Source organism: Hyaena hyaena, unplaced genomic scaffold (genome assembly GCF_003009895.1).
Source record: "Hyaena hyaena isolate Hyena2069 unplaced genomic scaffold, ASM300989v1 scaffold_241, whole genome shotgun sequence".
Taxonomy (NCBI): Eukaryota; Metazoa; Chordata; class Mammalia; order Carnivora; family Hyaenidae; genus Hyaena; species Hyaena hyaena.
In genome coordinates, this window is record NW_024080875.1 from 1,880,223 (window position 1) to 1,904,068 (window position 23,846).

At 42.1% G+C, this 23,846-nt stretch overlaps 2 protein-coding genes across 2 annotated transcripts in view; one reads left to right on the plus strand and one right to left on the minus strand.

The window, feature by feature from the left end:
* Window positions 1-10,068, plus strand: part of CDC20B (cell division cycle 20B) — a 46,269-nt gene extending 36,201 nt beyond the window's left edge. The window contains exons 11-15 of the mRNA XM_039244525.1: window positions 1,132-1,226; window positions 3,439-3,664; window positions 5,535-5,660; window positions 6,140-6,257; window positions 9,844-10,068. Coding sequence (XP_039100456.1) covers window positions 1,132-1,226; window positions 3,439-3,664; window positions 5,535-5,660; window positions 6,140-6,257; window positions 9,844-9,995 — 717 coding nt within the window. The 3' untranslated portion in view covers window positions 9,996-10,068. The remainder of the gene's footprint in view (window positions 1-1,131; window positions 1,227-3,438; window positions 3,665-5,534; window positions 5,661-6,139; window positions 6,258-9,843) is intronic.
* Window positions 10,069-13,168: 3,100 nt separating this feature from the next.
* On the minus strand, window positions 13,169-21,803 carry GZMA (granzyme A). Its single transcript, XM_039244537.1, has 5 exons — window positions 21,710-21,803; window positions 18,768-18,906; window positions 16,648-16,789; window positions 16,196-16,465; window positions 13,169-13,353 (listed from the first exon to the last, which is right to left on the minus strand). Exons 1-5 carry the CDS (start codon window positions 21,777-21,779, stop codon window positions 13,189-13,191), a joined length of 786 nt encoding a protein of 261 aa, XP_039100468.1. The 5' UTR covers window positions 21,780-21,803; the 3' UTR covers window positions 13,169-13,188.
* Window positions 21,804-23,846: the final 2,043 nt, after the last annotated feature.

A 23,846-nucleotide genomic window follows, 5' to 3' on the forward strand; every position in this document is an offset into this window, starting at 1 on the left:
AAAAAAAAAAAAAAAAAAAAAAAAAAAAAAAAAAAGAATACTCTTGATCATGACCTGAGCTGAAATAAAGAGTCAGATGCTTAACCACCCAGGCAACTCTATATTTACCTTTTTAAAAATCTTTTCTCTCTCTTTTTGAGTTAAAATTGGATTTGTAGACACCCCAGTGTTAGGACGTTGGAGAAAGGGAAGATAACCTTCAGTTTTTCTTTCTCACCTCAAGCCATGATCAGGAGTAGAGTTACTTAAAAAAAGTGAATTTTTTCTCTGATAGGCTCTCTGAAGTGGGAATTTACCCAGTTTCAATCTATTTAATTTCTCATGTATTTTTAAAAAATTTTTTAATGTTTATTTATTTTTGATAGAGACAGAGTGAAAGTGGGGGAGCAGCAGAGAGAGAGGGAGACACAGAATCTGAAGCAGGCTCCAGGCTCTGAGCTCTCAGCACAGAGCCTGATGCAGGGCTTGAGCCCACCAACTGCGAGATCATGACCTGAGCCGAAGTCAGACGCTCAACCAACTGAACCACCCAGGGTCCCCTCATGTATTATTATTATTATTATTATTATTAGCAATAGTGTAAACAATATTTCCCATGTGTTCAATGACTTTGGAGGGCCATAGATGGCACTCACTGCTTTCTCACCTCTGCAGTGATATTGGATGCTATTAAGGTTATATCATGATTTTTTTCTGATAACAAAATTCTCTTTCTCATATGGGTCAGAATATCATGTATAGTGGCAGAAAAGGAGCTTCTCAGCCTGTCGGTGGATTTCCAGATATGAAATTCCCACAATTTAGAAGAAACTAAAAGTATGAAAGCCATTTTCAACATGTGGTTGCCCACTGAATTCACCTGGGGAGCTTTAAAATAAAAGTTATATCCACAGATTCTACCTCTATCATTAAATCGGGATGGCTAGCATCCATAGCACCTTCCCTATGTGCTGGAGTGTACAGGTAGTGTTGAGAAATGCTGCCCAGGGTTAAAGGTGATGACTGAGCTTTCCCTTAGTACAACGACTGGCTCTATCAACATTAATTGGCTATCAGGACTTTGAGAAAATAGTGGGCTGTGGAAAAGTCAACACTATATAACTCTGCTTGTTAATTTTTTTTTTTTTTAAGCTATGGGATGTGGTAACTAAAAAGCGGCTGAGAAATATGCTCGGTCATTTGTCTGTGGTTGGGGCTCTGAGCTGGAACCACTATATCCTTAGCAGGTAAGAAGCATCTTATTGCAACCAATTATATTTGTATCATCAAGGGATTATAGGGGCTGAGTGAACAGATCTGTAATGTTTGAAACCAAAATCAAAACCAACCAAAATTAAACAGGCTATTAGTAGCAGTTATCACCCTACCCTCTCAGATATTCTGATCTTCTGGTGATGTGAGTGGTGCAGGGGCCACAGGTACCATGGTGGCTGTGGGCCTACACCATATGCTAGTACTGGAAAGTGAGGCTCAGGATTCGCTACATTGTTCAGATAAACATGTAAAACTCTGTTTAAGCAAAAAGTTTCTCTGTACCAAGTAATACCTACTAGAGGGATATTTTGTTGAAAGCAAGTATTTATTCCTATCAAGATCAATAATTTGGAATATGTTAAGCTTTCTGAGGTACATTTCCAGTTCATAGACCCACAGATGTCAGAGCTGGAAGGAAACTCATAGGTAAGTCAATTCCATGGTTCTCATACTTGAGCATGCAACAGCATCACCTGAAGGGCTCCTTAAAAGCACAGATTGCTGGCGTCCGGGAATTTCTGATTCAGTAGGTCTGAAGGTGCGCTGATAATTTATATTTCTAATTTCCAAAGAGATGCTGATGCTTTATCATTTCTGAAAACTACTGGTTTTGTCTAACTACTTCTTTTTAACCAGAAAAGTTAGGTGACTTGTCCTAATGATCCTACATCATTGATCTAAATACATATTGCTTTTAATAATTGCCATTCATCTTTTTACTGTAGTTTTTTAAATGTTTATTTATTTTTGAGAGGGGAGGTGGTAGGGAGGGATGGAGAGAGAGGGGGACAGGGGATCTCAAGTAGGCACTGTGCTGATAGTGGAGAGCCCAATGCGGGGCTCAAACTCAGAATCGTGAGATCACAACCTGAGCCAAAGTCAGACGCTTAACCGAATAAGCCACCCAGGTGCCCCTATACCACAGTTCTTAAGATAGGTTTAAATTAAATAAATTCCAAAGCCTCTTTATAATTTCTTTAAGTGGCTAAGATATACATATGAGATTTTAATACCTTGTGTTTATAAACCCAACTTAAAAATACTTAAACAAAATACCATATAAAGGGCTAATCATTTACTGTGAGAAGTTGTTGTAGTGAGGTCAGTTCTATATTTGAATTCCTTTCAGTCTGCATTGTTTAAGTGTAATTTTATTATCCATGAGGAAAATGAACAGATTCTTATAATAATAGCAGTGAACATTTTTGGAGTACTGTGTGCCAGGCTTGTACTCGTTACGTGTGTAATTGTGTTTTAATCCCTGCAATAATGCTATAAAGTGTTTTCTAACCTTCCCCCTGCACTTTTCTTAATGAAGAAATGAAGACACTAGCCTGAGGCCACATGGTTAGTAAAAGGCTTTGAACCCACATTGTCTGGCTGCAGAGCTCGTATTGTTCACCAGAATGCTAAGTGTGGTGCCTGAATAGTTTTTAAATATGATACTGGATTTTGAGAAATTTCAGAAATAAATAAAGGCAGTTATTTACTTGCTCCTTGGAGAATATTAAATTCATTCAGAAAGAGTTCATTAACTTTGATAGAGTGGTAGGATCTTTACCATTTTGGATCCAAATCACTAAGAGTAGATTTTATCCACTGATTTTGAATCATACTGCAGTTTTCTGTGACAATCAGATAGTTTTATACCCTTTTTAGATATTGTAGCATTAAAAAAACTAATAATGGATTTGTAGCTTAATAGAAAGAGGACACAATACATTTCTATGTTTGACATTTTACTATGAATATATATATTTACTAAAATATATTTAGTATATATACTAAAACCATTTCATTGGCACAAGAGGAAATATTCTGAATTCCAGGAAGGTATTATTTCCTAGGTTTGGTACATAAACTCATCCCCGAAAAGATATGGTAATCTTTCCCATAGCTGCCTGCATCCTAGCAAAGCCATTAGAAGTATCTATAAAAGGATATCCTCTCGATATCCAGATTTGAAACTCTGCCACACAATTTTTTTTTCACTTGTGAAAACAATCACCCAGGCAGAATGCTCTATCCTTATTAACCCAAAGAATGTTCAAAACCTGTGCTGTAAATCTGTCCTGAGGGGTCTCTTGGTAGTGTGAACTATGCTTTCCTTCATGTTTTCAAATGCTTATTAGCAACAGGGTTCAAGTTTTCTGTTAAGAAACCTGCCCCTTTACCTCTGTGCAGTGGGTCGAGGCTGGGCCGTGTTTATCATCACGATGTCCGGGCAGCCCAGCATCACGTTGGAACAGTTCACCACCAACAAGCCGTGTGTGCTCTGAAGTGGTCCCCTGATGGCCGGCTGCTTTCCAGTGGCTGTAGTGACGGATTGCTGACTATATGGCCCAGTGACCTAGGTGCAAAAGCACACGTTCAACCACTGAAAGTCATACCCCAACCTACAGCAGTCAAGGTAAGGGAGCCAGTCGCTTTCCAAGTTGCTCTTTACTCAGAGATCACTGAGTATCCTTCGCACCTGAGAACAAAGCCATTAAGCCAGTGGTTTGAGATTTTCTTCACCCAGAATTTGTTTTGGATTTTGCCATTACTCTCCTCAAAGATAATCCTATTTATACCTCCCATGCATCAGATTTTGTGGTTTGTAAGTGACTGAAACCAGAGTTAAGCTTGAGCTTCAGCAAAAAAGTAAATATATTTTTTCTTACAACTGAGGAGTACCAGATACATACAGCTGTTTCAAATATTGTCTGGATCTAGGGCCTTAAATAATGTCATTAGAGTTCTCTCTCTGGCTCTTGGCTCTGCTGTCTCTGTTTCATTTCATTCTTTATTCAGAGTCCATTCTGTGGGCAAGATAGCTCTTATCAGCTTTAAATTCAGATTCTCCCAGATGGAAACTGATGAAGAAGCTACCATTCCCTGTAACTTTGGTAGAAAAGTACCAGGCAGGACTCTGGTGTGAACTTGGACACATTCTCATCTCTCAACAGATAACTGCGGCCAGACAGATGGCTACACTGACTGGTGAGGCATGAGTCATGAGCTCACACCCATGAAAGAAAATCCATTACCAGAAGGAGGAGGAAGGGTGCTTCACGCTTAAGTCAATATTCCACCATGCTCTGCATAATATATATTTTTTATTTCTCTGTATTTTAAGTTCTTACTTCTAGTGGAAAAAAAAAATCCATACTTTGATTCCTTTGGTGACATAGATATATGTGTTGGCCTCAATCTAGTCCTGGGGTATTTATCAGTCATAGAGCAAAGAAATGGTTCTACTTTATTAACTATGAGCAAATTTATTGGAATGAGAACTTAAAAATGTATCATGAAGTTTCCTGATAGAGGGTATAATATATAGTACCTGCTGCTAAGGAATAGTAGTGGCCCAATACTCTGGCTTGTGGATTTTAATATCCACAGAACATTAAGAATGATTTTGGGTCCAAGTGGCCATTATTAATGATCTGAAAAAAAATCTAGGGAAAATGTATATAAAATATTCTGTCAGCAAATAAAATATAAAGCAAAATAAAGCAAACAGAAACCCAATACGTGAAAAATCCAAGCCAAGCCAAACAACGCCTTGTTGTCAGAAATATAATGAATTCAACCAAGAGTTTCTGAAACCTGAGCAAGCCAAGCTTGTGACAGCCTATCCCAGGATGGATCTATAGATCAGGATATACAGATAAATAAAGCTGACATTTGTTAGAACGTCCTTTAAAATGACCATTGGTCATCATTTCAATTATCAGTATAACTATGAAACACTAAATCTTATTTTTCAGAATTAACTATAGTCATTTATAAATAAGTGAGTCAGAGGCAGTTTTATTTCCTGAAAGGTATGAGGAGTTGAAACACATGAGAGCTTTTGAGTTGCGAGCAATCATGTGTGGATCCCTTTTGTCTTTTCTTCTCTGGCCTAGAACCGAAAGACACAGGGAGACAAAGGAAAGAAAAGCTGCATTTCATAACCAGACTCTAGGGGCGCATATCATTTACTCCAGCAGTGGATGTTTGCCCCATAGGACACATTTAGTGCAGGTTTTCGAACATATTATTGGGGGTGATTTTTCTTTGTTTAAAAATATTTGCAAGTGTTAGCAACATTTGAGGAAGGCACCTAACAGGTGATCCCCAGTACCCAGGAAGTAACCTCTAGGGATTGCCAGGGCTCCTGCCTTTCGATCAGAGGCCCAGGAGAGCTGTGGTGCATGCAGACCTCTGGCACTTCGGCTTACCTGAGTGTGGCACATTCCCCAACTCACTTTCTCCAGGGCTGACCTGCCTGTGTGCTTATTTGAACTTTAAAGGCCGTGGATTGGTGTCCCTGGCAGTCTGCAGTCCTTGCTGTTGGAGGCGGAATGAAGGATGGACGCTTACATATCTTGGACATAAATACTGGGCAAACTACCCAGACCCCAAGTATGAACTCACAGGTAAATGTCTCTGCTGGAGCTCACCTTCACTCTGCTCTTCTAGAACCTTGTGAAAATGGTTCATCAGAGAGCCGAGGACCCAAACACACCTCTCTGTAACTTGCTGAGTCTATAGGGATTTCAGTTCTCAAGAGTTTCTCTCTGTAAAACCTTTATCTGTGAGTCAAAAGTTAATTTGTGTGTCCTTTCCTCCCCAGCTTTTTTCCACATTTCCCCCTTTTTTTTTCAGCACTGCTTTGACTGTGTGCTAGTCTACTTAAATTTGTGGGTTCCTTGCACCTAAACCTATTTGTATATTTAGTCCTTTGTTGCCTTGGGATAAACTTTCCTAGAACTAATGGCATTCCTCTAACACCCTAACCCCAGCTGCGGACTGGAGGATGCATGTGGACAGAGCACACCACCTAGAGTCAGTTGAAATACATTCATAATAAATCAGACATTGTCATAATTCTGTATTTTGGGGGCGATTATTACAGATTTGTTCCCTAATCTGGCTACCAAAGACAAAGGAGATTGCAAGTGGCCAAGGTATTCCTAAGAACGATGTGACTGTGTGGGCCTGTCCGGGTCTGGCCAGGTCGGGTGGATTTTTCGGTAAGTAAATAGGTGAGTAAAATGCCACGTGTCTATAGCTAAGTGAGGTGTCGTTAACAGGAAATGCCTTAAATGAAAGATTTTTCTCCTCTGGCTCTTTGAAGTAGATATTTTGTCAGAGGAGACAGGCCTACACCCACCCCACCTTGTCGCATGTATGAGTGTTTCTGAATTTGACTAAGATTTTTCATAACTTAAAACTGTCATGTTGGGGCACCTGGGTGGCTAAGTCAGTTGAGTGTCCAACTTCGGCTCAGGTCATGATCTCACAGTTCGTGGGTTCGAGCCCCGCGTTGGGCTCTATGATGACAGTAGCTCAGAGCCTGGAGCCTGCTTCTGATTCTGTGTCTCCCTCTCTCTCTGGTACTCCCCTGCTCATGCTCTCTCTCTCTCTCTATAAACATTAAAAAAAATTTTTTTTAATTGTCATGTCTTCTCCTTCTTATGAATACCTGTGTGGATGAAACAGGAATGATCAGGGACAGTTTCTAAACTGTGTTTTTGAACTCTGGAATTGGTATTGTAAGTCATCTCACCTTACTTTGCAGAAGGACCAGCGGTGCTAGAACGTGTGGGAGGTAAAATAATGTGAGAAGGGCAAGATGTTGTTCTCTGAGGGAAGACCACTGAGGACCAAGAGGCTCTGGTGCTCACCTGCCCCTTCAAGTCAGGAAATGGCTCTTTCTCGGTGCAGTTCTAGAAACATTTATGGGGTGTTTCTTAAAAGGAATATCCCATGATGGAGAGCAAGACCTAGGCCTTGTCCTCAAGGGTCTTAAATCCTCTCAGGGACAATCTTGAATGTTCAAGGAGGCTCCTGGGTGAATAGGTATCCCCTTCCTACCCAGCCCTGGGAAATACGAAGATAGAAATGATGGTTGATGACGCAACAAAGTGTGGCATCCAATCTCTTGTAGCTTCTGATAACATTTCCTGTCTTCTTTCTCTTCACATACAACGTGTGTCCTTGTCAGTACCTGGGATTTATTTATTCATTGTTTACTTAATGTGCATCTAGCATGTGTGAGGCACTTTTGGGGGGTGTTGGGAATATACATGTAAACAAGACAGACATTATCTTTGCCCTCATGGAGACTATACTTTTGTGGGAAGAAACAAGACAAAACCCCAAATATATACCATGTTAGATGGTGGTAATATGTTGGCTCTGTTTGCAGATTCTGATCATGTTATTTGGCAACAAAAACCACCCTTCCCTGAAAGACTTCCTGCTTCTGCTGATCAGTCTGACTGGACCTCTGATTGACCTCAGAATGACCTTTATATCTTTATATCGTGTGATTTGGTGAATACAGATGTAGGCAGTTCTTGATAGAGCTACCTGGGGGGCCAGCCATGAGTGTAGGATGGTCATGAGTTGACCCTTTGTATATTTCAAATCATAAGACATGCAGTTTATGGGATGTTTTCTGATTAGAGAAACATTTTTAATCAAGCCTTAAATCAAGCCTTTTTAGTCAAGTTTTGATTCTTTACAAAACTACATTTCCAGTAGCTAGTTAGATCCTTCAGCCAGGTTGGGACATCTGATAGCCACTGGAGTAAATTTGCTGATATCTGGAATAAAGAATGAACTTAACCGGTACCTTTTCTTTTGTCTCTAGCTTTAACAAACTATAAATTCTTGGGGCACCTGGGTGGCTCAGTTGGTTGAGTGTCTCACTCTTGATTCTGGCTCAGGTCATGATCCCAGGGTCTTGGGATCGAGCTCCACATCTGGGCTCTGCACTGACCATGGAATCTGCTTGGGATGCGCTCTCTCTCTCCTTCCGCCCCTCTCCACTACTCACGCTCTGTCTCTCCCTCTAAATAAATTTAAAAAAAAAAAGCATTAAAAAAAAGCCATAAATTCTTTAACATCTTTAATAATGCTTTGTGAATTGTTTTCATTGATATTAGACAGAATTCCAAAGAGTATATTTAACCTTTTCTCCTCTTAACATGTGGTTGGAGAAGATGCTGTTACTACTTTTTTTTTTTTTTTTTTTTTTTTTTACAAATAGTTTATTGTCAAGTTGGTTTCCATATAACACCCAGTGTTCATCCCGACAAGTGCCTTCCTCCATGCCCATCTCCCCCCTCCCCCCCACACCCATCAGTCCTCAGTTTGTTCTCAGCATTCAAGAGTCTCTCATGGTTTGCCTCTCTCCCTCTCCCCCACCATCTCCCCCCTTCTTCTCCCCCTTGGTCCTCTGTTAAGTTCCTCCTAATCCTCCTATACGTGCAAACATATGGTATTTGTCTTTCTCTGCCTGACTTATTTCGCTCAACATAACACCCTCAAGGTCCATCCATGTTGCTACACATGGCCAGATTTCATTGTTTCTCATTGCCATGGAGTATTCCATGGTATAGATAAACCACATTTTCTTGATCCATTCGTCCGTGGATGGACACTTGGGCTCTTTCCATGTTTTGGCTATTGTTGAGAGTGCTGCTATGACCATTGGGGTACATGTGCTCCTATGCCTCAGCACTCCTGTATCCCTTGGGTAAATTCCTAGCAGTGCTATTGCTGGGTCATAGGGGAGTTCTATTGTTAACTTTTTGAGGAACCTCCACACTGTTTTCCAGAGAGGCTGTACCAGTTTACATTCCCACCAACAGTGTAGGAGGGTGCCTATTTCTCCACATCCTTGCCAGCATCTAGAGTTCTCTGATTTGCTCATTTTAGCCAGTCTGACTGAAGATGCCATTACTTTTGAGGCCTTAGACGCTAATTCTCATCTCTGATGCAATAGTATCTTCCATATGTGATATTTCTCAAAAATGTTTAGCAGAGTGGGTGTTACACAAAGATATGTCATGTGGTTAGCATTAAGAAAATGAAATAGGATACAATAGAATGGAAAAAATGTATAAGTAGGTATTATTTTGTGAAACTTTTGTTACACTGTGCAGTACACGTATGTGTCCAATACGCGGTCGCTACATAAAATGTAGTTTTGAACTGTGAGTTGTGGTCAGAAAGTTTGGAAGAAGGCTATTCTAGATTGTGGTCATGCCTTTCCTTAGTCTCACTCTGTTAACCACAGTCATGATTCTCTGGGGGGAAAATTCAGTTAGAGAAGCCTCACCCATTTAACTTCAGAAGAAAAGAAACTTACCATTGTCTTTCCCCTCAGCCGCCCAAAGTTGTAATTTACAAGCTTCGAAGGGGGAGTAGGTGACTTTCTGGCCTTTGATTTTGTCTCCTCAGTCCGTAGCACGTGCATCGATATGCGGTCTCCTTTATCATGATGGCTGCATAAAGAAAACAAAACTGTAAGACAATACTTTTCTCTTGTCTCGGGCAGTTTCTGGTAATTTGTTACCGCAGCCCAAGGAAACTAGTACAAGGGGGGAAGAGGTCTGAAAGGGAAATGGCAAAGCAAAACCTCAGCCACTTCCGGGTACTGACCACAGTTGGCCCCGAACATTTACCACAGCACAGGCTCCGTGGGAGCACGAGCTCCAGACATGGCAGGTTTGGGAGAAGCCTTCATCCTGCGATGGGATTTGGGCTCGCACCTTGGCAACGGCTCTTGTCATGTGAGATATGATCTGTCTTCCCTTCTTCCCACAGGCCACGGGGGCAGAGTGCTGCACCTGGCTTTGAGTCCAGACCAGACCCGAGTGTTTTCTGCTGCAGCTGACGGCACAGCCTGTGTATGGGACTGCTGCGAGTCATTCAGCCCCTCTGGGAGCTCCAGTTTCCTCACTTCGAAGCGAGAATGATGACATTGGCCTTGTCTTCTCCACGGGGTTGTGGTGAGGATCAAACAGGATAAAGTGCTTTTCCTGCGGTCAATGTCTGTTTTCCTGACTTTCTTTCTCAGGTTGCTTTAGTTTCTCTGCTTCCTCCTGTTGTGTTTCCCAGACCTTGTCTTCGCCTCTTCTCTCTCTACTTTCCCCTCCCTCCTCCTCCTCTTCTTTCTCCTGTTCCGTCTTTTTTCTCCATCTCTTCCTTGTTAGAGATGCATTTCCACTGCTATACTCAGAATATTTATAGTAGAGATTTCCAAACCCCTTTTTCCCACCTGACTTTTTTTTCCCCCCAAATTCCAGCCTCACACTGCCTCTGGATATTTCCTTTCTGAGATCCTTTCTTATCTTTAGCTCAAACTCAATACGTTAAAAATACAACGGATTTGCTTGACAAATATTGATTAAAATCCTACTATATGGTAAGCAGTATGTTAAGCATGCATATTGTTTCCTCTCAAAATGAGATCTTCCATAGGACTTTCTTGTCCCCTTTCATGGTCTCATCCTTATCCTGGTCATCCCATCACTCAGGAAGCCTCCTGATTATTCTGCTCCATGTTTACTCCATTTACCTTTTGTTCTCTCTCTTTCTCTCTCTCTCTCATTTCAGCCTAGTCATGTTCTGAATACCGGATGACCACTCTGTTGTAATTACTTCTAAATGGTTTTCCTATCTTTATCTTTCATGGGTCTCCACACCACTGTTAGGTTACACTTCTAAAAGCACAGTGGTGATATCCTCTGGCCCCTGCTCAGAAACTTCCAATGACTCCATATTACCTAAGCCCTTCACCTCAACCTTCGGGTCCCGAGCCCAGAACCTGAACTTATGATACCTGTGCTTACCTTGGCTCTGCCATAACTGACTGAATGGCCCTGGTGTGTTACAACATTTCTAAGAATAGGAATTTGGATTTGATAACTGCTAAGCCTTTTTTTAGGCTCAATTAGGCCATTGTTCTTTTTTAAATTACCTTTTTAAAATGTTTATTTATTTGATAGAGCATGAGCAGGGGTGGGACAGAGAAAGAGTGGGACAGAGGATCTGAAGCGGCCTGGATGCTGACAGTGGAGAGTCTGACGTGGGGCTTGAACTCACCAACTGTGAGATTGTGACCTGAGCCAAAGTTGGACGCTCAACTGACTGAGCCACCCAGGTGCTCATGTTCTATCTTGTATTTTATTTTATTTTTTCAGTGTTTAATTTTGAGAGACAGACAGAGCATAAGTGAGGGAGGAGCAGAGGGAGAGAGGGAGAGACTAATCTAAAGCAGGTTACAGGCTCTGAGATGTCACCACAGAGCCTGACACGGGGCTTGAACTCACTAACAGTGAGATCGTGACCTGAGCTGAAGCAGGACGCTTAACTGACTGAGCCACTGAGGCGCCCCCCATGTTCCATCTTTTAAATGTTAATCCACACTCATCTCCTGTGTTGACCCTGGGCTGAGTCTTGTGATTTCCTGCCTTGGTGCCTTTGTTGGAGCTTTTCTTCTAGTCTGGAATGCCTACTCTCTTCCCTTTCTTTGTTCATCTGCTAGGTCCAAACCTTTCCAGGAAGTATTTTGAGATGATGGTACCTAGGTTTGAACTCTTGGCATCAGTCTTTATCACCCATTTGATATTAATATACTATTCAGATCAAGATATGAACAATTTATTGTACCTTAAAGACTTCCTTGTACCCACTCTCAGTCAACACCTCTCCATTATTCTGACATTTATCACCAGAGATTAGTTTTGTCTTATGCAAACCTTCAGATAAATGGAATCACACTCTATTTATTCTTTTTGTCTAGCTTCTTTCACTCAATATTGTTTGTAAGATTAATTCATATTGTTACATGTATCTGTAGATTGTTCTTTTTATTGCTGTGTAATATTCCATTGTATAAATGTACAATTGTTTATCCATTTTACTGATGAATATTTGAGCTATTTTCAGTTTCAACTTTAAGAATAAAGTTGCTATGCACATTCTTAAACATCTCTTTGGTGAACAAAAGCACTCATTTCTGAACAAAGCACTAATACTGAGGTGTGAAATGGCTAGATCATAGAATATATGTCTGTTGAGTTTTAAGTAGTCTTTGCCAACTTTCCTCAGAAGTATCAGTTTACACGTCTACCAGCAATGGATGACGGTTCCACGAAACTACTTTTTAAGTGGACTTCAAAATCTGTAATGTTGCCAGTAGGGACTATTCCATCCTCTCATTGCTGTTAAAATCCTAACTGGAAATTAGGGATGATAGAAGGTATCTGCAATATCATCTTAGTGACTATCTCAGAGCCTCTATTTTAGATATCAGCACCAGACCTCACTTTTTAGTGTGGGGATTCCCATCACTAGTTGCATATTAGTATCACTATGGAGATTATATAAAGAATACTATGTCCTGGGTCTCACTGAATTTCTCACACACATTGTGTGTGCGTGCACATACATGTACGCTTCTAAAGGAACTGATGGAAATTGAAGGAGTCCATTCACATAATCACATCTTGAAGGGGTTGCTGGACTGATGACTATCCACCAAGCTCAATGTGCTGAATAACATGGAGGTTTTTTCAGGAAAACTTTGAGCACTGACTCCCTAGTATGTGAGGGCAGCCACCATAACCACCATGTTGATTGGCCCTACCCAGGTTCAGGGACGAAGAGAACCAAGAAATCACCTAGATAATCTAAGGCTTAAATACCAACTAATGAGAAAGGAGGGTGACTTTTTCTTGTATACTTTCCTCGTTTGTCCAAGTGTTCCATTTCTGTCCCCTAGAATTTTACTTTCTATTTCTCCCCTGCCTTTGGAAAACACCGTAAGGCATTTCCTCTTCTAACTCAAATGCTCCAGCCTGGCTGTTTCTGTTTCCTGCAGAATTGCTGGGCCCATTGCTGTTTTTGTTACCAGACAGACCTGACCCTATTGTCACTCCTGCTGGGCCCCACTGAGGTAGTGAATAATTCAAGCAAAGCATGCGTGTCACTTGACACATGGATGACATTGTGACATTGGTTTCCTCACCTCTCCCTTGCGTTATCCACACGGTTACTTTGCCAATGCAGATCTACCCACTAAAGTTACAAGAGAAATGGGTACAGTTACACACACTGATTTTATTTATAAGATTAACAGGTGACAGCAAATGAAATGAAATACAGTTATGTAAATTGCCCCTTCACAGTCTTATTTATCCAGTTGAGATATTTCTGTGAGAGAAGGGTATAGATGCCGGGTCCTTGAGGGTCTCCGCATCTCCCTGGAAGGCCAAAGGCAGTAACGCCTCTAAAAGTACCATCACATATCAAAGGGCTCCCAGAATCTCCCTGGAGGAACACAAGACGGGTAATGGAGATCAGCATGGAACACAATCACTAGCAGAATGGAAAAAGTTCCATTTAACATAAAACATTCAACGTGGAGTTAAAACCAACCTTGACTTAAATGAAAATTAGTGCTTTAAGTCTCAAAATGTTAGGGGCGCATGGGTGGCTCAGTCGCTTAAGTGTCCGACTTCAGGTCATCCTCTCATGGTTCGTGAGTTTGAGCCCCACGTTAGGCTCTGTGCTGACAGCTCAGAGCCTGGAGCCTGCTTCAGATTCTATGTCTCCCTCTCTCTCTGCCCCTCCCCTACTAACATTCTCTCTCTCAAAAATGGATAAACATTTTTTAAGAAGCCCAAAATGTTGGCAAATATTTTAGTATTCTAAAAATTGGCTTAATTTATTTATAAATCATTGAACATGAAATTAAACTTGTATTACTGTTCATGTTATCCACTAATTTTGAGACTGATTGTGCTTTAGCAGGAAAACCCTCCTGAGGCAGGCTTAGTTGGTTGAGCATCCAACTTTTGATTTTAGCTCAGGTCATGATCTCACGGTTCTTGCGTTCAAGCCCCATACTGGGCTCTGGGCTGACAATGTGGAGGCTGCTTGGGATTCTCTCACTAACTACCCCCCCACCAAGCCCCATCCCTCCCCTGCTTGTGCTCGTTCTCAAAATGGATAAGACAAACCCTTTGTTTGTCATTTTAAAAAATGTTTATTTATTTGTTGTGAGAGAGAGCAAAAATGAGAGGAGGAGGGGCAGAGAGAGGGAAAGAGAGATAATTCTGACAGAGGGCTCTGTCCTACAACCTGGAAATCATAACCTGAGCTGAAATCAAGAGTCAGACACTTAACCAACTGAGCCACCCAGAGGCCCCTGTCATTTTCTTAAAATGCTTAATAACTTAAGAGGTAAAATAGTCAAATGCAGATGGGATGTTGAGGCAAAGGGTAAACATCATGGGTTTTCTAGTTTCTCCAGCAGATTGTTTTCCTAAAGAGAACAAAACCAAAGCAACTTTTCCCTTGATTCTGTCAGATAGAAATTTCTCCCCCAAGTCTCTGTGAAGCATCTGACACTAGACGGGAGGTCTCAGAAGCCAGTGATCGCACTTCGAAGCTAAGGGACTTCACTAGCAGAGACCTTTCAGTTGGCCGTTGCTCAATGCTTTATGTGTCCTGTGCCATCCACTTGTGTGACCCTGTTTTCCCTCATGGAACTCTAGAATCAGCATATTTAAATGTTTTCAGATCTAGAGTCTGAAGTGGCCATTTCACTGCTCTGGCTTTAGGAAAGACTGGTGGTGCTGGACAGAGGGCCACTGAGGCACGTACATGGAGCTCTGCGAGCACCAGGCTCTGAGGGCCCAATCCCCTCCCAGCCATGTGAAGGCATCAACAATCCTTCCTTTTCAGGCAAAAACTAGACTTATGAGTGTATGAATTAAGGAACTATGTGCAAGCCTGGGACCCCTCCTGGGTAGGTCTATTCATGCAGTGCCTGAAATTTTCATCATTAGCACCTCAGGTTTGATTCATCCAACAGCCACTTCGGAGGGGTCTTGGGCATTGAGGGAACAGGAGAAGACGGCTAAGTTTTGACGGCAAAGGGTGGCTGTTGAGAGGGGGACAGGCACACTGGGACTCTGCCGTGGCTTTAGGGTGTTGCATATGGTTCCAAAGGCATGAAGGTTCTGGGTTCCTGGATTGCCAAAGTGGTGCCTGAAGGGAGGGGAGGGATGAGGGAAGACAAAGGACGAAAGCGCAAAGGTGCAGAAGACAAATGTCATCTTTTCCTGGGATTTGCCTAGCCTTGTCCCTCAAATCAAGCCATTCAGATTCTGCCCATGTTTAGACAAACTCATGGAAAGAGAAAAGATCTCTGGATCTCTCAGAGGCAACTCCTTTCTTCACAGGAGGCTCTACAGGGTCTTGGGACAGGTGAGAAATGATAAACTCAGCTAAAAGCTTTGTAGGGTGCCTTTTCTACTCCCGTCTTTCAGCAGAGCCCTGTTCCGTTGCTTCTCTGGGGACTGTGGTATGGATGCTTGCACATTCTCTGTTTGGGTCACGTGTGGGGATTGTTTCCTGGGGCTGGAGCTCAGCTCTAGGAAGCTGTGCAGTCCAGCCTGAGATCCTTAGTCAGGCTTGGGAATGACAGGCATTTCAGACTTGCTCTGGTAAATGGCAGCACAGTTTTGCAGGGAGTGCCGAGCTGGGAGAAAGGCTACTGGAGGCCCTAGACGAACCCTGACTTCAGCTCTCCTGAATGTTCCATATTGTCAAATTGAGATCTGTGTCTGTTCATATGAAAAATGAGAAAAAAATTGCTTCTCAGTTTTTTGGGTTTTTTTTTTGTAAAATCAAGATGTACTCGATCAACCCATGCCTTAGCAATAAACTTCTTTCTGATGAACAACTTATTTAAGCTGAGAACGTTAATTTGTTTGACTGGCATTTTATCAAACTTCTTTTTTAAAAAAATTTCTTAGTGTTTTTATTTATTTCTGAGAGAGAGAGAGAGAGAGACAGCACAAGCAGGGGAGGGTCAGAGAGAGAGGGAGACACAGAATCTGAAGCAGACTCCAGGTTCTGAGCTTGCTGTCAGCACAGAGCCTGACACGGGGCTCAAACCCACGAACTGTGAGATCATGACCTGAGTCGAAGTCAGATGCCTAACCGACTGAGCCACCCAGGCACCCATCAAACTTCTTTTTTAAACAAAGCACTAGGACCCTGCAGAAGCCATTGCCCTGACAAGACAAAGCATGATGTTATACGTTCTGTATCTGCATGAGTTACTCTCAATAGCTCAAATTTGGGATCTTATTTTACTTACATTGCATGAGTCTTTTCCACCCTTGAGGCTGCCAGCACAAATCATATTCAGTCCAATCACAGGATTATAATCATAGTGGTTTTGATCATTGCAGACTTTTCTGTTTATGACGGTGATGTTGACTTCTCTCAGAGTATCAGACTGAGGTGAGTTATTGTGAATGCTCCCCCAGCCTGCAACGTGACACATGGTTCCTGGTTTCACATCATCCCCCTTTATAGGAAGGAGGAGGATACTCACGTTTTTATTAATCTTTGCCTTTTTGGTCAGCTGTTAGAAGACAAACATGAAGACTTAACAAAATGAGGCAATTTAAATGGTCACATGCTAGCCCAACCTCCAAGGACCCCGTTACGTAGCTACAGTCTATAGCTATAGGGCACCGAGGGAAAAATTTCCATTTGGCAGCCAGACTGTAGGAGCTTCTATGACTTTTATGTACAGGTACATACCTGTACAAGTTTAAGATCACCCTCATGTGTTTCCTGGTCAAAGCATGGATAGGGAAACTCTTTCTTAACAAACATTATCTGCTTCTCTGGCTCCTTCTTGGTTATTGAGTGAGCTCCAAGAATGACCTGGGACTTTTTGTTCCTGAAAAGAGACACAATACTATTAACTGGATTCATTCTTTATATCAGTAGCAGAGCATGTTAAGTGATCAGTTTTACTGTCTCATTTGTAAATATACTTGCTGTGGAAATATTTGCTTGTGGCTCAGAAAGAAAAAAAAAGTGTACTTTGAAGAGTAAGAAGTACACTTTATCATTATTACCACCAGCTTCTTTATAACATGCTAAACTAAGTTCATTGAAAAACAAGTAACAAGAGAATTCCATAGCAACTAAGCCATATCTGGGATCGCATGGGTTGGGGCTTTAGTGCTGTGCCTCCTAAGTGACCTGAGCTGTGATAGAATTCAGGTTGCAGAATACTGGAACACAAAGTTCTCAGGGGTCTAGACGCAGAAGCAAAAGGCACCTGATAGTTTAGAGAAATGCACTGGAAGGATCTTTGTAAGGCTTAGGTTTGTAACAAATGGGAAAATTTCTAGAAATATGATTGCCCAATGAAGGACCCTGTTTGCATGGCATTGAGTGTGTGTATATTGGGGTGGGAGATCGTGACCTGAAGGAGGGGCCCAGGGTTCTTTTTTTTACTCCATGCTAAAGGTTCTTTGGTTAATAAAATTGAAATACTTAGGGGGTGCCTTGCTGGCTTAGTCAGTAGAGCATGCGACTCTTGATCTCAGGGTCATGAGTTGAAGTCTCATGTTGGATGTGGAGCCTATTTAAAAAAATATTTTCTGGGGGCGCCTGGGTGGCTCAGTCTGTTAAGTCTCCGACTTTGGCTCAGGTCATGATCTCAAGGTTCGTGGGTTCGAGCCCCCGCATCGGACTCTGTGCTGACTGCCAGCTCAGAGCCTGGAGCCTGCTTCAGATTCTGTATCTCTCTCTCTCTCTCTGACCCTCCCCTGCTCACGCTCTTTCTCTCTCCTAGAAATAAATAAAAAATATTAAAAAAAAAAAAACCACACAGGTGAATGGATTAAAAAAAAAAAGATGTGGCCTATATACACAATGGATTCTTCTCTAGTCAGGATAAAGGTGGATATCCTATCTTTTTTATTTCTCAGAAATAAATAAAACATTAAAAAAGTTTAACAAAAAAATAAAAAAATATTCTCTGGCGTATTAATAGTTAAGGTTAGCGTCATTCACAACCTATACCAAACAGATAGTTCCAGTGTTTTTTTCTCCCATTACACACTATTTTTCCATTACACACAATTTTCTTCCATTCCATCAGCTGATGTGAGTTTCACCTAAGAGACTAGAACCGTATTTTCAGTAGAGCACACTTTGAAGATGAAATGTTCCATCCAAGTGCACTGTCCCATGTGGTAGCCACTAGCCACATGTGGCTATGGAGAACTTGAAATGTGGCTAGGGCCACCAAGGAACTAAATTTGTAATTTTATTTAACTTTAATTTAAATTCATAGAGCCACATGTAAATTTACATAACCAATATGACAGTGGCTCTCTATCACAATGGACCGTGCAGGTTTACAGGTTTGATTTAGAGAATGGAGGAAAAACCAAGCCTGGAAGACGTCTGAAGGTAGTAGTAGCAGGAGTTAAGAGATGGCTGAGGTGTGAGAGAAGTTCACTAGGGGAACAGGAAGGTATTAGAAGCAAGCCTTCTCTATTTGACTGTTGTGCTCAGGCTCCTGAGGGGACACTTTAGTTGTACCCTTCTAGACTATGGCTCATTCTCTCGAGTCATGAAGTCAAGACTAGAAGCAAAGCCCTGCAGCAGCTGGCACCAGCAGCTCTAGAGAAGTCCTGCATGAAATGTGTGGGTGCTCCCTGTGGACTCCCCATCGGTCTGCTTCTGTGCGGCTGAGTCTGGGCTTAACTCCCTGCTGGGGTAGAGCAATTTCCCACAGACCTAAGTGAAATGAAGATATACATGAACTTCCTGTGGTTTTAGTGAGATTTGTTCTCTTTGTTAAGAGTCCCCCAAATGAACATATCTCCCCAAGCATTTTTTAAAACTCGAGCACTTACAGGGTACAGTGAGCTGCAGTCAATACCCAGTTTCTTGTAATCAGAGCCCCAGCACAGATGTTTTCTCCTTTAAGTAGCACCATGTAGGGTCTTGAATGAGGAGTCACTTGATATCCTCCAATAATTTTTACACAGAAATCTGTGAAAAAGGAAAAGGCAACTCATGTCAGTGCCCACCCCAAAGAGCTCTACCTCAAGCCATGTTTCCAAGACCAGACAAACTCTTCCTGCTTGGAGAAGAGACAGAGATGAGAGCACCTTCCCCCTCATCCCATGCAGGTGTTCAGACGCCTGAAAGTAAAATCCATTCCTGTTGGACTCCCTGAGAGGGCCCTGCTCGGGCACCCACACGAGCCATGCCACTGGAAGTTCCAGGGATTATCAGGCTGGAAATCTGTCACAACCACTGACCTCAGGCCCCGGGGCTTGCAAAGGGCAGAGAGCTGTGCACCGGTCGTGCTTCAGTAACAGTTATGACAGGAGATGCTAGTGACGATATGCATTCCTCCCTCCTCCCTTCTGGCTGAGTATTAATCTGGGGAAGTGCAAAAGCTTTTAGAAGCCTGAGAACTGCCCTGTTCACCTCAGGCCCTTGCATAAAAACCACAGGTTACAAACTGATATGGTACCATTTAGCTGTGCCCTCCCTTATACGTTCTTTGGTCACTGGGAGATCTCTGTTTGTTGAAATGTGTACTGTCCTCATTCATAAGTTGAGAGAATAATATCTATTGCACCCGAGGCTCCCCTTCAACCTGCAGACTGAAACACGGGGTTTCATTGAAGGCCTTTTCCAATGAGGTAGGAGAAGGGAAGAGGGAAGATGCTATAAGGAGAGAATGGTGCCTTAGTCAAAATTCCAAGACTGTAGAGCCGGAGTATAGTTTCACTATTAGAGAACAGGGGACCTACACACAAGGCGCACGATCCATGCTGGTTTAGGGACTGTGCGTCTTTGTGATCTACTCTGAGTCCTCCACCTTCCCCCATCAGATGTTCTTAGATTCTCCCAAAATATGTCTCCTGACTACTGACTGAGTCGCATCGTTTCTTAAAAAGGGCACAGGGCCTGTTACTCCATTTATAAAGTGAACTCACTGCCCAATCCACAATAAGATACAAGTAATGAGAGAGAGAAGGGGAAGAGAGCGACCCGAATGGCTCTCGCTTCCAGAAGTGTGTTGGGAAGGGGAAATCCTAGGCTCTAGAAGTTAAAAGATAAGAAACTTAGAGGAATGCAGAGAACTTCACCCACACCTCAAAATTTCCTTAGGTGAGTCATAGATGTAAAGATTTCAAAAGGTGTGTCTTTAAACCTTCTGGGCCGCAGAAATCAGTCAGTAGGATGCTTCATTTTTCAGGGTCCCCTGTTTGGTGCGCACATACACCAGCCTCAGAAAAGAAGTCAACATCTCCTGCTACCAACCACTCCTATAAGGCTGAGGAGTAGGGTTTAGAGCAAGGGAGAAGTTTTGGAAACTAGTAGCTCTTGGTCTCCACCCAGAACCAAAATGAATGAGAATCTCTGGAGCTGGCGCTGGGTGCTAGCATTGTTTAAAAAGCCCTCCAGAGTATTTTAATGTGTGGGAGGGTTCAGACTGCTGGTCTAGAGTATCAAGTCCTGATGTGCGGTGTCTATTCCCTTTACCGGCCCACAGTGCTCTCTCTGACCACAGGAAACAAGGCAGAGTAGAGCAAGCCCTTGTTTCCTTTGAAGAAAAGATTTATGATTGGATTTTTCATCTGCTCTGTTTTCGCTGTTGTCGAGGATTTAACATGTCTGAACACAGTTATACTATGCCTTGCTTATCCTATCTTACCCTTTCATCCCCAAAATGCTGCAATCTTGTTATTTTAAAATTTTTCTTCTCATTTTCCGGTGCAAGTTAAACCACAGAACGTCCTTGGAAATTCCTGGTGAGACAGGTTTTCCATCCGCCCCTGCCCACCATTCGTACCTCTAGAAGCTGATGGACCCAGAGAGAAACACATGGCTGGTCCTTACTTGTCACCATAGTTCTGGCAGCCCCAGAGCAGTCCTCACTTTCTTGAAGGTTTGCAAGGAAAACCTAAAGCCACCCGGGGGCTATAACCTGTCTTGTGACAATGCCGTGAGTCTCACAGCATTTCTAACTGATGCCTGTGCAGCTCACATAAAACCAGGCAGGTTGGTTTCTAGTTGATGTATGAAAGAATGAGCTTAATACAAAATATCATAGACCAAAGCTCTCTCTTCCAAAAAGTCATCATGGGGACATTCTCAGGGACACATTAGCCTAGAGAAATGATAGAATTTCTAATCATTCCTAATTTGTTTTGGGTAACTAAGTCAGGTTTTTACATTTTATTTAAAACTATCAATGCATTGGGGCGCCTGAGTGGCTCAGTCTGTTGAGCATCTGACTTCAGCTCAGATCATAACCTCACAGATCGTGAGTTCGAGCCCCACATCAGCCTCCCTCATGTCAGCACGGAGCCTGCTTTGGATCCACTGACTTTCTCTCTCTCTCTCTCAAAAACGAATAAAACATTAAAACACTACCTATGCATTTTCTACAGAAAGAAAGGCTGAACACCACTAAGCCTTTCCAGAAAGGTACTATTAAATAAATAGCACCCTCTTAACCCAAGAGGTTTTGCTTTTTTTTTTTTTTTTTTTTAATTTGGCTGTTTTAAAAATTTGGCCTCTTTTGGGTAATTTTCAAGGTATAAATTGGCAGTAATAAGCACGGTGGTTCTATTATTTTTTGGTGAAGAAATTTTAAAGAGGAAAGAAGGATGTTTCTCCTTCTAAAATAAAGATCCAGAATCCAAGAAAGAATGTTAAAGCTTGAGGAACAAAAAACCTGCTCTTACGCTTAGCTAACATTGCCTCCAGTTCACTGAAAGCCTGCTCCACTTTGCTTAATGGTTATAATGGAAATGAGGAGAATCAGTCTTACCTCCAGGAATTAGCAGGAGAAAAATGGCAACGGAGAGGGAGGATGCCAGAAACGGACAGGAGTTCCTCATTGTGGCTGGTATCCCCACATCAAGTCAGTCACCATGAAAATCTGTGTTAGTTCTTTACCCACTCTATATATTGAGGGTACAAAGGATGTGGTTTTCTTCTCATTTGTAAGTTGAGCAGTAAGAAATGAAAGAGGACTGAGAACAGTGAATAATTGCTCCTCACCATTGGGCACACCCTCCATGCCCATGCTTCGCTGGGACTGCAGAGGGAGAGGATGGTAATTCTAAAGTGTGGATGGGGTGAGAGGACTTTGTTGCCCTCTGACCATCCTATACAAGGAGAGACTTTAAACCGTCTCAGCAGAAGTTTTGAGGACTTTAGCTTTCATCAACAGCAACACTATCTTCTGTATCCACTAATGGCATCTGTTAAGACTTAAATTAGAGTTTTGAAAAGTGTCCTAAAAATTGGTCACCAACTATAGTTTTTCTAGTAATCGCTGTGGGTTATGTAAGGATTAAAAGTCCAAGGCCAGGTAGAGATGCAGGAGGGAGTCTTATTTATTAGTAAGCTCCTGCCTAGATTTTCCTGCCCCATTTTGTGGAGGATAATTTACTGGGCTCTGCTGTGAAGTCTGTGGCAGGTATGGAGACAGAGGAGGAGGAGGAGGAGGAGGTGTTGGCTCTTTCCAGTCCTCTGTGCTTCCCCTGATTGTTTGATTACACAACTTCAGATAAAAGAAAGATACTGAGTTTTTCCTTCCCTCGCTCCCTCTTTCCTTCTCCCCTGCCCCACACCCTTCCTTTTCTCCCTTCCCCCTTTTCTCTCCCTTTCGTCCTTCTTTCTGGATTTAGCTAAAGAAGGAAAATGGTAGTCAGACGTGGCTACTTTGTTCTAATATATTTAATTTTTTTCATGTTTATTTATTTTTGAGAGAGCGAGCGAGCAAGCAGGGGAGGGGCAGAGAGAGAGAGAGGGAGACAAAATATCTGAAACAGGCTCCAGGCTCTGAGCTGTCAGCATAGCCAGATGTGGAGCCTGAACCCCTGAACTGTGAGATCATGATCTGAGCTGAAGACAGATGCGCCTCATTTTTGTTCTAGTATTGAGGAATGTCTTTAAGAAAGATGAACTTCAGTCCCTCAAGAAACAATTTTGAGTATTCTTTCTATGAGAAATGTCTTATTCTCTCTTTTTGAGCTGAAAATGTAGTCTTTATTATAATACATATGGCCATATGTTCTTTCAGGGTATTTGGTGTTACACTAACCATCCCCAGAGTTAATGTGCTGATAACCTAGTGGTTACTTTTTCAGAAATCACATGACCTTATAAGGGAGCCCCACTGAGACCCCGAGGTTTCCTTTCCCCCAGATAATACTAGTGCATTAAAGGTTCATCATTTTCAGTAACAGCAATGGGATACCCAGCTTCTGGTTCTGGCAAATAATTTTAATGCAGACTTAAAAAACAGTCAGGTCTTGATCGCCTGTAGCTACAGAAAGATTTCTTTTTAAAAAAATTTTTTTAAAAAATGTTTATTTCTGAGAGAGAGAGAGAGAGAGAGAGAGACAGCGTGAGCAGGTGAGGGTCAGAGAGAGAGAGAGAGACACAGAATCTGAAACAGGTCCCAGACTCTGAGCTAGCTGTCAGCACAGTTCGACGTGGGGCTTGAACCCACGAACCGTGACATCATGACCTGAGCCTAAGTCAAAGTCGGACGATTAACTGACTAAGCCACCCAGGTGCTGCAATACAGAAAGTTTTCTAAAGGAAACAGAGACAATTCTGTTCTTTTTATGTGAATGTGGTTGCTACTCCCCCATTCTGTTAACTTTTAAGAGCTTTACGAAATACAATTTACATACCATTAAGTTTACCCATTTAAAATTTATAATTCAGTGTCTTTTAGTATATCTGCTGAGTTGTGCAACCATCACCATAACTCATTCTAGCACATCATTCTTCAAAGAAGAATGATATCAAAGAATCACATCTAGCTTCATCATTCTCCAAAGAAGCTTTGAACCCATTAACAATCACTCCCCATTGATCTCCTTCCTCCACACCCCCGCCCTAGACAACTCCTATTCCAATTTTTGTCTCCATTGGCTTGCCTAGTCTGG

Coding starts and splice junctions, on each gene's coding strand:
- GZMA (XM_039244537.1), bottom strand. CDS start 21,779: ATGAGGAACTCCTGTCCGTTTCTGGCATCCTCCCTCTCCGTTGCCATT. Junction 18,907..21,709: donor TCTCCTGCTAATTCCTGGAG/GTAAGACTGATT, acceptor CCTTTTTCACAG/ATTTCTGTGTAAAAATTATT. Junction 16,466..16,647: donor GTGATCTTAAACTTGTACAG/GTATGTACCTGT, acceptor GTCTTCTAACAG/CTGACCAAAAAGGCAAAGAT.